The 13,719-nt window shown below is 51.3% G+C and overlaps 2 protein-coding genes across 2 annotated transcripts; both read left to right on the top strand.

The window, feature by feature from the left end:
- Positions 1–617: 617 nt before the first annotated feature.
- MRI1 (methylthioribose-1-phosphate isomerase 1) lies at positions 618–7,136 on the top strand. Its single transcript, XM_061150131.1, has 6 exons — positions 618–957; positions 1,041–1,279; positions 2,101–2,276; positions 3,587–3,763; positions 3,842–4,066; positions 6,897–7,136. The coding sequence occupies exons 1-6, from the start codon at positions 826–828 to the stop codon at positions 7,022–7,024; spliced, it is 1,077 nt and encodes a 358-aa protein (XP_061006114.1). The 5' UTR covers positions 618–825; the 3' UTR covers positions 7,025–7,136.
- A 1,633-nt stretch (positions 7,137–8,769) lies between these two features.
- On the top strand, positions 8,770–12,678 carry C9H19orf53 (chromosome 9 C19orf53 homolog). The gene is made up of 3 exons (XM_061150132.1): positions 8,770–8,928; positions 9,006–9,061; positions 11,922–12,678. The coding sequence occupies exons 1-3, from the start codon at positions 8,835–8,837 to the stop codon at positions 12,060–12,062; spliced, it is 291 nt and encodes a 96-aa protein (XP_061006115.1). The 5' UTR covers positions 8,770–8,834; the 3' UTR covers positions 12,063–12,678.
- Positions 12,679–13,719: the final 1,041 nt, after the last annotated feature.

Below are 13,719 nucleotides of genomic sequence, written 5' to 3'. Positions count from 1 at the left end.
GAGGGATGAAAAGGGGACTGGACAACAGGGCAGGCACATGGGGTGCTCAGCATCCTGGCCCAAAGCAGCAAAGGATGGAGAGCGCACAGGTGTGAGCTGTTCATTATTCCCCTGCCCATGGGGACACCTTGGAAGGGTACCCAGTGTACTTCTTTTGAAGGAAACTAGTAAAATGAATAGAAAACAGCCTCCAAACAGCAGAGCATCCACCAGGAGGCTCATGGCCCACCACCTTCCTCTAAACTCTGGAGAAGGATCATTGCTCAAACACTGGCACCGTCCGAGCCGTTTGAGATAACAGCATGAACAAATCAGACACGCGGCCCTCTTAAGGCTGAGGTTACGACTAATTTCTCGGAACTTGTAATGTGTGCCGGTCTGGAGGGGTGGTGGCCCCCAGCCCACTGGCCTTTCCTCCCCGCGGGGATGGGACGGTCTCAGGGCAGCAGTAAGGGTCTGTTCGATCTTGGGACCCCAATTGGGGCCTTGCTCTATATAAGACCACAAGCAGTACACGCTCCTGAGGGCGTCCACCAGGAACTTGGGGGTCGTGCTATATGGCATGAGGTAGTTGCTCCCAAAATAGTGGTAGGGGGCACTAACAGTGGAGGGGGCTGCTAACTTGGCTCGGCTGGGAAGGCGGGGCAGGATCTGACAAGTGGATGGCGACTTCCTCCCGGGAACCTGCGGGGTTACAGTGCGCATGCGTCTCCTTCCGGGGCGGCCCCGCCCCCAGGCCTCGTCTCCTCCGCGTATTCCAGCTCCGCCCCCGGTGCGAGCGGCCCCCGGAACCCGGAGAAGAGCAGTGAGCGCGGCTGTGACAGCATGACTTTGGAGGCCATCCGCTACTCGCGGGGCTCGCTGAAGATCCTCGACCAGCTGCTGCTGCCCCAGCAGAGCCGCTATGAGGCTGTGGGCACGGTGCGCCAGGCCTGGGAGGCCATCCGCGCTATGAAGGTGGCGTCGCGTGGTGGGGCTCAGGTTGGGGTGGGGGTGGTTCCCCTGACTGCTGTCCCTGACGCCCCCAATTCCCCCTCCAGGTGCGCGGCGCCCCAGCCATTGCCCTCGTGGGCTGCCTCAGCCTCGCCGTGGAGCTGCAGGCGGGCGCCGGGGGACCTGGCCTTGCCGCACTCGTGGCCTTCGTCCGGGACGCGCTGAGCTTCCTTGTCACCGCCCGGCCCACCGCCGTCAACATGGCCCGCGCCGCCCGGGACCTGGCCGACCTCGCGGCCCAGGAGGCGGAGCGGGAGGGCGCAACGGAGGAGGCGGTCCGAGAGAGGTAGAGGAGCCATGTGCCCGGCACTGTTCTAACCCGAGGCTATTCGTTCGTTCACTGGTGGTGGTGGTGCCCAGCTGCCAGTTTTACAGTTGGGGAAACTGAGGCAGGGTCCTCTTAATCCAGGGCCACACCGGCAGGCCTGGGACTCAACACCGGGCCACCCGGCCCCGAGGTCCTTGAACTTCATCCTCTGTGTCTTTCCTAAACGTCCCCAGCCCTATCTGCCCTTGGAGGCCCTTGTAAGTGTCGCCTGGTTTTTGCTTTTGAGAAATTTTGTTTCCAGCCCTGGTTTTGTCCCTGCTCTCTTCCCACTCTTTCCCTCCACGTCTGCTGCACAGATATTCTCCATTAGCCCCACCAGACTCCTCCTGCCTCAGGGCTTTTGCACACTCAGTGTTTGCAAGCCAGGTATCCACCTAGCTAATCTCCTCTCCCTCAGGTCTCAGGTTTCTGCCTTCCCCATCCCGCATATAATACAGTTCATCCCCTACCCTCTGTCTCCTGACGCTGCTGCCTTTTCCCTCCCTTTATTGTCTGCTAATCTTTTGCCTACCCAACCCCACTGTCAACTCCCTAGAAGAGGAGATTTTTGTCTTATTCACTGCTGTGTCTCCCAGTGCCTGACACACAGGAGATGCCTGGGACAATGTTTTGTGAGAGCGAATAAGTTACAGTTAGGTGGTTGTAGAAGGGACCAGCCCCACAGCTGAGAGAGGCTTTCAGCAAGAGAACCCTAGTAGGGCAGAGTTGGGCAGTGAGGAGGAGCTGGGGTGGGCCCTGAAGCCTGGTGGCTGGTGCTCAGAGCCCCTTGTCGGCCTCAGAGTGATCTGCTGGGCCGAGGACATGCTGGAAAAAGACCTCCGGGACAATCGGAGCATCGGGGACCTGGGAGCCCACCACATCCTAAAGCGGGCAGCACCCCAGGGTGGCAAGGTGACCGTGCTGACCCACTGCAACACTGGTGCGCTGGCCACCGCTGGCTATGGCACAGCCCTAGGTGAGTGGGCATCCACAGGGATGGGGGAGGGCCCTTTTTGGATGAAAGAGAAAGAAACCCAAACCACTATATGCATCCCCCAGAAAGGTGAATTTATTAGTTCTTGCACAGAAAGACACTCAAGGGGTTGGCTTCAGGTATGGCTGGATCTGGGGACTCAGTAGCATCAGGATCTTTCTATCCGCATCCCTAAGGTGTGCCCTCCTCCATAGTGGCATCATCCTCACTCTCGACTGCTTGGCCAGGATTCAGATCATGAGGAAAAGAGCCAAGGATCTCTTATTTTGACAGTGTCAAAAAAGTCTCCTTGTATCTTGGGGCCATGATGGAGTCACCTCCCCATCTAGGATCAACCACTCAATAGGCCTGGCCTGAGCCATGTGCCTAGAACGTGGGTGGGATCTGGGCTCTAAGAGGACTGAGAGGAAGGGTGTAACCCCCTAAAGAAAGATTAGACTAGCTGTGACCAGGACTGGGGGACTGGGCCCTGGCACTCAAGGCAACAGAGTCCACCTGATTCTTAATTCTCCTGGATGTTTCCCTGCCTGCCTCAGTCCCTCCTTTGTGCCTGGATACTGAGGCAAGACATTCATTCGTTTACTCAACAAATGCTTAGGGATTTCCCTGGTGGTTCAGTGGCTAAGACTCCATGCTTCTGATGCAGGGGGCCCAGGTTCCATCCTGGGTCAGGGAGCTAGATCCCACATGCCAAAACTAAGAGTTCAGATGCTACAACTAAAGATTCTACATGCCTCAACTAAGACCTGATGCAACCAAATAAATATTAAAAAAAAAAATACTTATGCTTAATAAATGCTTATCTACTGTGTTCCCCATTATTCATGCATGCATCCATTCCTTCAATCACTCAACATTTATTAAGCACTTACCTGTGTGTGCCATCATTCACTCATGTGTGCATTCCTTCATTCATTCAACAAACATTTATTAAGCACCTACTATTTGCCAAGCATCATTCTAGCAGTTAGGGACCCAGCAGTGGAGAAAGTAGAAGGAATAGGCAAAAGCAAATCCACGGATACCTATGATTCATTTCAAGGTGGTACATACTAAAGAGAAAGAGGGGATGGCAGTGTGGGGGTTGCTATGTGAGATGGAGTAATCCTGGAATGCCTCACAGAGAAGGCTTTCTCTAAGCACACGTGTACCAGGCAGAGGGAACAGCCACTGCAAGGGCCTGGGGGCCGACTGCATGGTTCAGAGTACTGTGCTGCTAGCCAAAGGGTCACCGTGCCCATCTATCCCTTTCTGTCTTATCCTGGCCTCTTCTGGTGGGCTGGGCCCCACAGGTGTGATCCGCTCACTGCATAACCTGGGCCGTCTGGAGCACGCCTTCTGCACGGAGACCCGGCCCTACAACCAGGGAGCCCGGCTGACGGCCTTCGAGCTGGTCTACGAGCAGATCCCTGCCACGCTCATCGCTGACAGCATGGCGGCAGCCGCCATGGCCCACCGAGGCGTGTCAGGTCAGCAGGCAGGGGCACCGGTGGGCAGGGCTCCAGCATCCAGGGCTGGGTCCTGATTCCCAGGATCTCATTCCCCAGCTGTTGTCGTGGGAGCCGACCGCGTGGTTGCCAGTGGTGACACAGCCAACAAAGTGGGCACCTACCAGCTAGCCATCGTGGCCAAGCACCACGGCATCCCCTTCTATGTGGCTGCCCCCAGCTCCTCGTGTGACCTCCGCCTGGAGACAGGCCAGGAGATCGTCATTGAGGAGCGTCCCGGTCAGGAGCTGACCAACGTCAATGGGGTCAGGATTGCGGCACCAGGTGAGCCATCCACTCAGAGAAGGGGACACCACAGTGCCTGGGCACCTCTGTGTAGACACCGTGACTCTGTCACATGGCAGGTGGCATCTGGGTTATCGTCAGCCTTCTGACATAGGCAGTTCCCTCTAGCCATGTTATTAGAGCAGACGTGTCTTGGAGGTCAGATTCACCGGTATGCATGTGTGCTCAGTAGTATCTGACTCTTTGTGACCCCGTGGACTGTAGCCCGCCAGGCTCCTCTGTCCGTGGGATTCTCCAGGCAAGAATACCGGAGTGGGTAGCCATTCCCTTCTCCAGGGGATCTTCCCAACCCAGGAATCAAACCCATGTCTCCTGCATCGGTAGTTGGAGTCTTTAACCACTGTGCCACCTGGGAAGCCCCCTTCCATGGTCAGAAGGTACAGTGATGAGTCAGGAGACTTTGAGTGAATTGTCTTGTTCTTATCTACCTCTGTTTTCTCACTTGGATAAGAAGTAAGAATACCACCTGGTCAAGTGCTTCTGAAGAGACAGATATTTCTCAGCTTCCCCACACTTCCTGACTGTAGCCAGGTGCCTAAAATTCATCCATAAGGGCCCTGTGATTGTTATGACCCTGACCTACCTCATACACCCAGGACGTTCAACAAGTTAACCCAGGCAACATCAAGAACAGTGCCTGCCCCTGAGTTAGTGCTCATTAAATAGTAACAGGTTACAATTGAAAACTTTTATAAAAAGGACCAGTTAGGGATAGTTAGGGAGTTTGGGACTGACATGTACACACTGCTATATTTATTTATTTTTATGTCTATATCCATTCCAAATGGCTTGGAGGTAAAGAACCCACCTGCAATGCAGGAGACGCAAGTTCAATTCCCTAGGTCGGGAAGATCCCCTGGAGGAGATGGCAACCCACTCCTGTCTTCTTGACTAGAAAATTCCACGGACAGAGGAGCCAGGTGGACTACAGTCCGTGGGGTCGCAAAGAGTCAGACGTTATTGAACACATGATGGATGGATATCCAGTTATTCAATTTAACTCACGTTTCAGGTCAAAGATTCGTGTACACTGCTGTATTTTAAATTGATAACCAACAAGGACCTACCATATAGCACAGGGAACTCTGCTCAATATTATGTAACAACCTAAACGGAAAAAGAATTAAAAAAAAAAAAAAGACCAGTTAGAACTCCTGAGAACTGAAAATACAATGAGGCCAGCATCCCTTACTCCAAACATGGAATGAGTATAAAATAACACTATACAGCTAAGCGGAGGGAAGTCCTAATATTCTATTGTTTTCTGCTGCAATTCCTTATAGCTTTCTAAAAATAGGACATATTAGCAAACTATTGTGTATACAATGGGTAAACAACAAGGTCTTACTGTATAGCACAGGGAACTATATTCAACATCCTGCGATAAACCATAATGGAAAAGACTATGAAAAGTAAATAGATAAATAAAAATAGATACGTTAATTCTGAAAAAATTTTTCTCAGTGTATTTTGATGCCCCTGCTTTCCTAGGGGCTTAATTATTTAGCACTGGTCAAAATCCACAAGACCATGGAAAGCGGAATTGACAACCCAGCCTGCTTTTCCCTCCAAGAAAGCTGGGTGACACGGACCAGGTGAAATCCGGCGACCCCAGTACTCTGCTGTGGCCAAGGGTCATAGGAATGTAGGCCCCAGGGTGATCGGTCTTCTGATTTTTCCAAGAGAAGCCTTAACATTTGTTATATGGCTAAAATCTCCCACATTTTGAAAACTGAAATGTTAGTTGCTCAGTCGTATCCAACTCTGTGACGTCATGAACTGTAGCCCACCAGGCTCCTCTGGCCGTGACTTTCCAGGCAAGAATACTGGAGTGGGTAGCCATTCCCTTCTCCAGGGGATTTTTTGAAAGCTGACTGCTAATTCAGTGGTCTTTTTTTTTTTTTTTTTTAAAGAATTTCTTTCTTTTTTTAAATCCGTGGCTGATTCATGTCAAAATTCAGTGGTCTTAAAAAAAATAACTGAGCCAGAGAAAACAGTTTGCAGCCTCTTGTGTAAGAGGTTGTTACTCATTCACCAAATATTTTTGAGTACCTAATCAATGCCAGCTGCCATGCTAGGGGCCAGGAATACAGGAGTGAAGAAAGACTTAAAAGTGGGACTTCCTGGCAGTCCAGTGGTTAAGACAGGATGCTTCCATAGCAGAGGGCTTGGGTTTCATCCCTGGTCTGGGAACTGAGATCCCTCATGCCTCTTGGCACAACCGGGAAAAAAAAAGATATACAAGTCCCTACCCTCAGGGGGCTGACAGTCCAGTGGGGAGACAGAGACAGATAAGACAAATAGTAAAATTCCAGTGTATGTTTTCAGAAAGGGATAAATAAACGAGGCACAGAAGGATACAGGACGTGTCTCTTCAGGGAGTGGGTTAAACAGGATGATTAGCGAAGTTCTCACTGAGAAGGCGACATTTGAGCAAAGACTTGAAAGGAAATGAAATATTAAATCATATGCATATCTGAGGGAAAGCATCCAGGCAGAGGGCACAGTCCAAGCAAAGGCCCTGGGGTGGACTCTTGGAGGTTCCCAAAGAGATTCTTGGAGCAGGCACAAGTTGGGTAGACATGTATAGGACTTTGAAGCCTTCTTGGCAACAATCCAGGAATGTCAGGGTGTCTAAATGTATTACTGGGTGTCAAAACCCATGCATTTGTGTATTTTGGGGGTAAGGATCACCAGATTCTCAAGGATTCCCCAGCCCCAAGAACCACCATGAGGGAGACATGTGACAATAGCTTAAGAACATCCACTGACCAAATACCTGCCTTCTTGCCTCTCCTCTTCCCTGCAGGAATTGGAGTTTGGAATCCTGCCTTTGATGTCACCCCTCACGACCTCATCACTGGTGGCATCATCACAGAGCTGGGCGTCTTTGCCCCCGAGGAGCTCCGGGCAGCCCTTAGTACCACCATCTCCTGAGTGGGAGACCCTAGATGGACCCCAGAAGTAACCAACCTATCTCTCCATAGCTTCCATATCCCCTCCATATCCACATTATTTTTATAATAAATTTATTGAATGTTCTGCCCAACTGCTGACCTTCTTCCTGCAACCACAGTACTTCCCAGAGCAGGGAAAGCAGGCAGGATACAGGAAGAGCCTGTGTGTGGCTCCTGAGAGGCCAGCATCCGGAGCCCAGCTGCTTGAGTTCATATCCCAGCTCCACCTCTTTTTCTGCAGTGTGATCTTGGCCACATCACTTCATCTCTCGCATACTTTCTTTTCCTCGTTTATAAAATGCAGATAATACTGGTGCCTGCCTCTTAAATTGCTCTCAGGGCTGAAATGAAGGTGACACCTCAGGTGCAGAATTTTAAAGGATGCCATAAAAAGCTCAGTAATCAAGATAAATGGGCTTCCCTGATAGCTCAGTTGGTAAAGAATCCACCTGCAATGCAGGAAATCCCAGTTCGATTCCTGGGTCAGGAGATCCGCTGGAGAAGCGATAGGCTACCCTCTCCAGTTTTCTTGGGTTTCCTTTGTGGCTCAGCTGGTAAAGAATCTGCCTGCAATGCGGGAGACCTGAGTTCAATCCCTGGGTTGGGAAGATACCCAGGAGAAGGGAAAGGCTACCCATTGCAATATTCTGGCCTAGAGAATTCCATGGACTGTATAGTATAGTCCATGGGGTCACAAAGAGTCAGACACAACTGAGCGACTTTCACATTCAATCAAGATAAATAACAGCTTCGTGCATTTTTTTTTTTTAATTAATGCAGGGAATTTCCTGGCGGTCCAATGGTTAGAACTCCACTTCCGCTGCAGTGGGCACAGCTGCGGAACTAAGATCCGGCGTGCCAGAGACACAACAACAACAACAACAAAATTGGGGCTTCCCACTCCTGGCCCAGTGGTTAGGATTCTGCTCTTCCAATACAGGGGGCACAGGTTCGATCCCTGGTCGGGAACTAAGATCCCATGTGCCTCATAGTGTGCCCCCCCCCCAAAAAAAAGAACAGAAAGGAAAAATTAATGCAAAAAAGAAAGACCTCCATGATGAACAAAATGTCAAGATATTCAATAGAATGAAACCCTGACCTTACCTATCCTGACTTTCCCTAAGTTTTGATAACCAATGTTCATACCAGTAATACTTATTCACAGCATCAGACAGCCAGTCCACAGGCTGTGGTGGACAATATGATTTTTTTAATATTAAAATATTATTTTTGAACGTTCAAAATATTTTTATCTTGATTACTGAAGTTTGGAGTGCTTAGTCGCTCAGTCGTGTCTGACTTTGCCATCCCATGGACTGTAGCCCACCAGGCTCCTCTGTCCATGGGATTCTGCAGATAAGAATACTGGAGTGGGTTGCCATTCCCTTCTCCAGGGGATCTTCCCAGCCCAGGGATCGGAACCCAGGTCTCCCGCATTGTAGGTGGATTCTTTACCCTCTGAGCCGCCAGGGAAGCCCACTGAAGTGCGGGGCACCCCTTAAATTTTTGTTGTTGTAGTTAGGTAAACTGACTTTTACTAACAAAAAGCATAAGACAGTGTAAGTTTTACAAAACAAGTGACCAATAAATGTTAGGCTATCATTATAACCCTTAATTCAAAATTTTTGCTCAACGCTGGCTATGATCAACCACCATTGTGAGTAGCTTGTCCCTTTAACTCTTTGCCACGTTGTATCCCGTGAGTCATCGCGCCCTTCAGCCCCACTGTATCCCATCGTGCCCTGCGCCTTCCTTCAGCGACTTCTCCATCTTCCGATGCGCTCCTGATCATGGCGCAGGGGCAGCGCAAGTTTCAGGCGCAGAAGCCAGCGAAGAGCAAGGCGGCGGCGGCTTCGGCGCGGAACCGGGGCCCGAGGAAGGGCGGTGAGAAGCGGGCCGGGGACTCGGGGGTTAGGTGGGCCCGATGTTCTCCGGCCTCACGAGAGCGCGTTTCTCCCCAGGTCGCGTTATCGCACCCAAGAAGGCACGCATCGTGCAGCAGCAGCAGCTCAAGAAGGTGAGTGCTGGCGTGCAGCGGGTCGGGGATGGAGAAGTCCCAGTGCTGTGAGCCTGTTTCCTCCTTTGTGCGGTGGGTACGGAAAAATCTAGCAGCCAACGGGCCTCCTAAAGCAGGGATTGGCGCGCGAAAAAGTGTTCACATGTTAGCTGCTTTCGCGAAATTGTCCTCGTTAATAGACCTCGAAAAGACAGGCAGCCTGGGAAAGGAGTTAAAAACCTCAGCCTTGCAAGAAGGATGTGCTGGATGCAAAACGCAATTCAGTTGACAACTAGTGTATCTACACCCCGAAGATCTTAACTGAAATGGTCCTAGTGATAGCACTTCTCTCCTAGAATTGTAAGAATTCAGGGCCATAGGAGTGCTTGTAGGTGAACAGGGTTAAATTTATAAAGAAGTTGCAGAAAGACTTGTTAAGATTGCAGAGAAGTTTCAAAGAGATCTGGTGGAGTCAGATCTGAATTCGAATTGTCCTCTCCACAGTAATTCGCCCTTTGTTGTTGTTCAGTCGCCAAGTCGTGTCAGACTCTTTGTGACCCTGTGGACTGCAGCACCAGCAGGCTCCCCTGTCCTCCACTGTCTCCCAGAGTTGCTCAAAGTCATGTCCATTGAGTCGGTGATGCCATCCAACCATCTCTTCATCTGTCGCTCCTTCTCCTCCTGCCTTCAGTCTTTCCGAGCATCAGGCTCTTTTCCAGTGAGTCAGTTCTTCGCATCAGGTGGCCAAAGTATTGGAGCTTTAACTTCAGTGTCAGTCCTTCCAATGACTATCAGGGTTGATTTCCTTTAGGATTGACGGGTTTGACCTCCTTGCAGTCCAAGGGACTCTCAAGAGTCTTTTCCAACACCACAGTTCAAAAGCATCAACTCTTCAGTCCTTCACCCTACAGTCTTGAGCATATTGTTCAGAACCTCAGTTTTTCATCTTTTTCTTTGGCTGCAGCATGCAGCTTGCAGGATCTAAGTTCCCCCACCAGGGACTGAACCCTTGCCCTCTGCAGTGGAAGCACAGAGTCTTAACACCAGGATGTGAGAGCCTCAGTTTTCTTAGACCTGGGTACCCTGCTTATCTTCACCTGGCAGCCAGAGGAGGGAAGTGTCTCTTGGGCAGCTCAAGTTCAGTATGCCCAAAACCAGTCTTCCCTACTCTGCTCCATCACCCCACCATGATCCTACCAGTCTCTCCTTCCAGATACTCAGGAGTCCCCTTTTTCTTTCACATCCAGGTTGGATCTCATCCTTTTTGCCTTCAGGATTTTTTTTTTTTTTTTAAATATTTATTTATTGGGCTGTGCTGGGTCTCAGTTGCGGCAGATGAACTGTTAGTTGTGGCGTGTGGGATCTAGTTCCCTGACTAGGGATCAAACCTGAGCCCCCTGCATTGGGAGCGCAGAGTCTTAGCCACTGGACCACCAGGGAAGTCCCTGCCTTCAGGATCAGTCTAGAATGTACTCTCTTTCCACCTCCTTGACCCCCCCCCCCCACCTGTTCCCATCCCATCATCTAAAAACCCCTGGACTAGAGCAGTCACATCCTCTCAGATCTCCTTCCCCCGCCCCTCTAGTAATAACCACAGGGCGCCATTGAGCACCTGAGAGCTCCTGAATCAGGGCACCTCTGCTCAGACCCCTCCATGACTCCCACCTCGCTCAGGAAGAGCCTAAGTTCTCCCCATAGGACCTGGCACTTTTCTACTCCTGTCTTTTCCCTGCCCTCACCCCCTCCCTCTCTTCTTTCCTCCTGGCTCCCTCCCTCTAGCCTAACTGGCCCCGTAACTGCTCCCTGACCCACCTGGGAACTTTTGTACTAGTTGCTTCCTCCACCTGGATTCTTTCCCAGAAATCCACACTGCTTTCTTCCTTCAGGTCAAGGCTTGCTGCCATTTCTGATGGTAACCTCATCACCCCACCTCTTGCTTATTATCCTTTCTCTTTTCTCCACAATAGCACTTACTATCCACCATCATTTAGCAGTTTACCAGAGTGTTATTGAAGGTTACACACACACACACACACACACACAGTCTCTCTCTCACACACACACACAGTCACACACACACACACACACAGTCTCTCTCTCACACACACACACAGTCACACACACACACACAGTCTCTCTCTCACACACACACACAGTCTCTCTCTCACACACACACACACACACACACAGAGTCTCTCTCTCACACACACACACAGTCACACACACACACACACACACACACTGTCTCTCTCTCACTGAATGTCTGCTCCGTGAAGGCAGAAGTTTTTCTGTGTCTTTGCTGTTGTGTCCCCTGCGCCCAGGTGTGCGGTGACACCCATGGTCACCATGGTCATTGGAACTCATAGAGCAAGGGAGCAGTTTAGGTAATAGGATTAAACTATCAGTCTTGGACCCAAACACTTGGGCTCTGATTGCTATGCCTTTATTCCACCCTATATCTCTCAGAGCCCCAGTTCACCATTTGCCAAGCAGAGATGACGGGACAAGAAGGGACTGTAATTTCAAGCCAGAGAGTCTGGGCAGGCTGGGTTCCAGTCTCGCATCACTCACACAGTTTGGGAGCCCTGGCCAAGTGCCTCCTCCCTGCAGGTGCCTCTGTTTCTCCATCTATAAAATGGGAATGAGCAGAAGTTTAGAAGCTGAGGTCCAGAGATGAGAAGGGGTGCTTCGTGTGTGTACAGTGTTCTCAGAGTGTGGGGCAGAAGTAGGACTTAAGCCCCAGCCACCAGACCCAGGTGCTTTTTCAGGGAGAGGGTTGCTGATCTAGCCCCTGGTGAGCTCACAGAACCAAAGGCAGCAGGCCAGGCCCTCCCTCCCACCTCAGGTCCCAGTCTGATTGCTCCGTGCTTGCTCCCCCCAGAACCTGGAGGTTGGGATCCGGAAGAAGATTGAACATGACGTGGTGATGAAAGCCAGCACCAGCCTGCCCAAAAAGCTGGCGCTTTTGAAGGCCAGCACCAAGAAGAAGGAGGCCTCTTCCTCCACCAAGATGCCTGCCTAGGGATGTGCCCCAGCAGGGACCATCACTGCAGCCCCCTCCTCTGTGCTCAGGCCTATGCGGTTAACCCCACAGGAAAGAGGAACTGTGCTCTCCAAAGACTTGAATTGCGCCTCGAACTTGACCGGGGATCTGGCCCGTGAGCCAGTGAGTAGCAGGTCAGAAGCACACGGACTGGCTGGCTTTCCAGGTGCCGAGGTCTCAGCACAGGCCAAGGCCAGGGGGATGTCTTCACCGACTTCCTGTGTCCCCACTACCCCCTCCCACATCCTGTCTGGATAACTTGGAGCGAGGCACCTGACTTTGTCTTTCCTCCCAGGGTCACATGCTCCTGTGAGCAGGCCAAGCTAGGGCATCAGGCCAGGTGCCTGGACCACTAGTCCAGCCCCAGTTTACACACGAGCCACATGCCCAGGGAAGGATGGACAAGCTCTGGCACCTCCAGCCTGGGGGCTGGGGGAGAGTCTTTTCTTTCTCCCTACCTGGGGTGACTCGCCTGCTTGCCCTCCACAGATATCCCCAGCCAGACAGCCTAGGGAGCCACTTTCCCATCCACAGGACAGACAGTGACACCACCTTGTAGAGTCAAAATGCTGATTAAACCAGAAGTGCTTTCCAACTTCTCTGTGCCACCTTTATCTTTATAAAGTCCTAACAGCGAGCATCAAGCAGTGCCTATGGCCCAGACGCTGTTCAGGTGCTTCCCACACGTCTCACCTCAATCCTCACGATGCCCAGGTCAGGTCACGTCATTCATGGTCCGGAGCAAGGACTTGAACCCACCACTGGCAGAATTACAGTGCACTCATTCAGCTGCCGAACCACTGCCTCCCCTCACAGACTCACGTTTCTGACCTGTTCCATCCTGGGCTCCTCCTCCTCTAAATCTGCCATCTTGAAGACCAACCAGTTATAGTTTTGAGATAATGTGGTCAATTCTGATGAAACTGGTAGAAAATCCTGCTTAAAGAGTGTTGTTGTCATATCCTCGTGGCTTGCCCAGTGGCTCAGTGGGTGAAGAATCCGCCTACAATGCAGGAGACACCAGAGATGCGGGTTTGATCCAGGACCTGGGGAGCAGGGACCAGGGCAGGCTATAGTCTGGGGGATGCTAAGCTGCTGTCTTTGGAGGGAGGTGGGCATGTGGTGGCTGATCCTCCCAGGTGAGCGACTAATCCCCTGGTGGCCCAGCCTTTCCCAGCCAGTCTCACCCACCCCACATGGGTTTCCTTTGTCCCACGTAGTAGTGGTCAACATTTTTTGACCACCCAACATTTTTCTAAAAAGCAGGGAACAGGGACTTTGCTGGCAGTCCAGTGGTTAAGACCCCACACTCCCAGTGCAGGGGGCATGGGCAATCCCTGGTCTGAAAGATGTCACACGGCTCAGCCAAGTAACAGAAAGCAGGGGACAACCACTGTGGAAACCAGTCTGGTGGCTCCTCACTTCAGCCTGGAGTTGCCACCACGTGACCCAGCCCTTCTCTCCCAGGCACATACCTTAAGGGACTGAACTCAGACATCTCACACAAAGGTGGCAGCAGCCCAAATGCCCAGCAGATGACTGGATAAACAAAATGAAGATTATCCACACAATGGGATATTTATTATTTGGCCATATAAAACAGAATGGCCTCTGTTGGCTCATTGGTAAAAAATCC

The sequence above is a fragment of the Dama dama genome, chromosome 9, assembly GCF_033118175.1.
Source record: "Dama dama isolate Ldn47 chromosome 9, ASM3311817v1, whole genome shotgun sequence".
NCBI classification, from domain to species: Eukaryota; Metazoa; Chordata; class Mammalia; order Artiodactyla; family Cervidae; genus Dama; species Dama dama.
The sequence above is the reverse complement of the archived record's forward strand: the minus strand, read 5'-3'. Positions and strand labels throughout refer to the sequence as shown.